Source organism: Galeopterus variegatus, unplaced genomic scaffold (assembly GCF_000696425.1).
Source record: "Galeopterus variegatus unplaced genomic scaffold, G_variegatus-3.0.2 Scaffold4805, whole genome shotgun sequence".
Taxonomy (NCBI): Eukaryota; Metazoa; Chordata; class Mammalia; order Dermoptera; family Cynocephalidae; genus Galeopterus; species Galeopterus variegatus.
Window position 1 is genome coordinate 133,794 of NW_007730916.1, and position 1,401 is coordinate 135,194.

Here is a 1,401-nt window from a genome sequence, read left to right on the forward strand (position 1 = left end):
TAATTTACTTTTCCAAAGAATTTAGAACTCCAAATTGCTGACTTTTCATTTTCTAAGAATTCCTTTTCTGATTTGCTGTTTCATACACAAGCAATTCATATATCTTTTACTTAAATGTAAATGAGGCTTGTGAATACTCTGAAATAATTAAGAGAATGAGGGATTTAAGCTAGCATGAAGTAAACAAACCTGTTAACCATTTCAGGAAAAATAAGGGGTACATAAAAAGAAAAACTATAAAAACTACATGAAACTTTCTAACATCTATTTTCTTATCTACAGCAAAAGATGTTGAAACCTACCATGTTCAATATTTACCCTATCACAGGGATTGGGGGATTAGATATATACAAAAAATGAAGAACTTACCTAGGCTAGAATTGCCTTTTGCGATAGTAATAGTCCTCTCAGAAGATTCTTTGCATATATTTTGGATCATGACACACTCAGCATTAGAGGCCAGAGAGCTCTGTTCATTTAAGTACTCAGAACCCTGAAGGAAAGAAAAAACAAGTCACATGGAAAGGACCACTAGACTTTGGAGTGTGATTTCAACATCACACACATTCTCTAATTGTTTGTGCTTTATTTAGCAAGAACTTATAACCAAAAGAAGTTCACAGGTTGCCTTCTGAAAATCTGAGTCAGGAGAGCACTCATTCCAAATGCAGATTAGCCAGAATACTCTTACACTTCACTTTCCCGTACCTCATCAGAATATAAAAACCATACTCATATCTTTAAAATATTACCTTTCCAGTTGAATCAGGTAGCACAGAAGAAGTAAGTTCTGCACTTGATATAACTTCACTCGGTAACTGAGATTCATTCCACACTATTGTGTTTTCACATTCGCATTGTTGCTCAATAGTATTTGCAGGTGTAAAATCGTTTATGGTAAAGCCAGAATCAGGCCCCATGCTCAAGTCTACTGAAGGTGGATTTTCATCCTGTCTTTGCAGGAGATTCTGGGCATATAGTTCCTCCAAGGACATATGTAGATCAAGTACCGAATCAGAATTTTCAGTAATATCCTGATGATTAAAAAAACAAAAAAATCAAAAATTGTGACCAGAATTACATAAATGTATTTTATAAGACCACTTCTTAATGAACAACTATTTAGTGAAAAATAAAACACAATTATTTATTACTCAAAAAACATTAACAAACATATAAATTCTTCACTTAGCACATTTTCCCCATAACTTTATTTTCATAAATGCATTTGAATATATTTCTTGCAGATCATACATCTCATGCTGTACTGAGTTATACCTGTACAATATACTGTACATAAGATTATTTAGATACAATACTATGTTCTATCCACAAAAAGAATTAATCAGAATCCAAATTACATAGAAACGCAAATAACTTTCCAAATAAAGTGAGATATTT

The 1,401-nt window shown here is 32.3% G+C and overlaps 1 protein-coding gene across 2 annotated transcripts in view; it reads right to left on the bottom strand.

The window, feature by feature from the left end:
* MPDZ (multiple PDZ domain protein) overlaps positions 1–1,401 on the bottom strand; it is a 95,748-nt gene that overhangs the window by 69,573 nt on the left and 24,774 nt on the right. For both annotated transcript variants that reach the window (XM_008588410.1, XM_008588411.1), the window contains 2 exons: positions 753–1,034; positions 370–493 (listed from right to left, as the gene is read on the bottom strand). In XM_008588410.1, the coding sequence (XP_008586632.1) occupies positions 370–493; positions 753–1,034 (406 nt within the window). The remainder of the gene's footprint in view (positions 1–369; positions 494–752; positions 1,035–1,401) is intronic.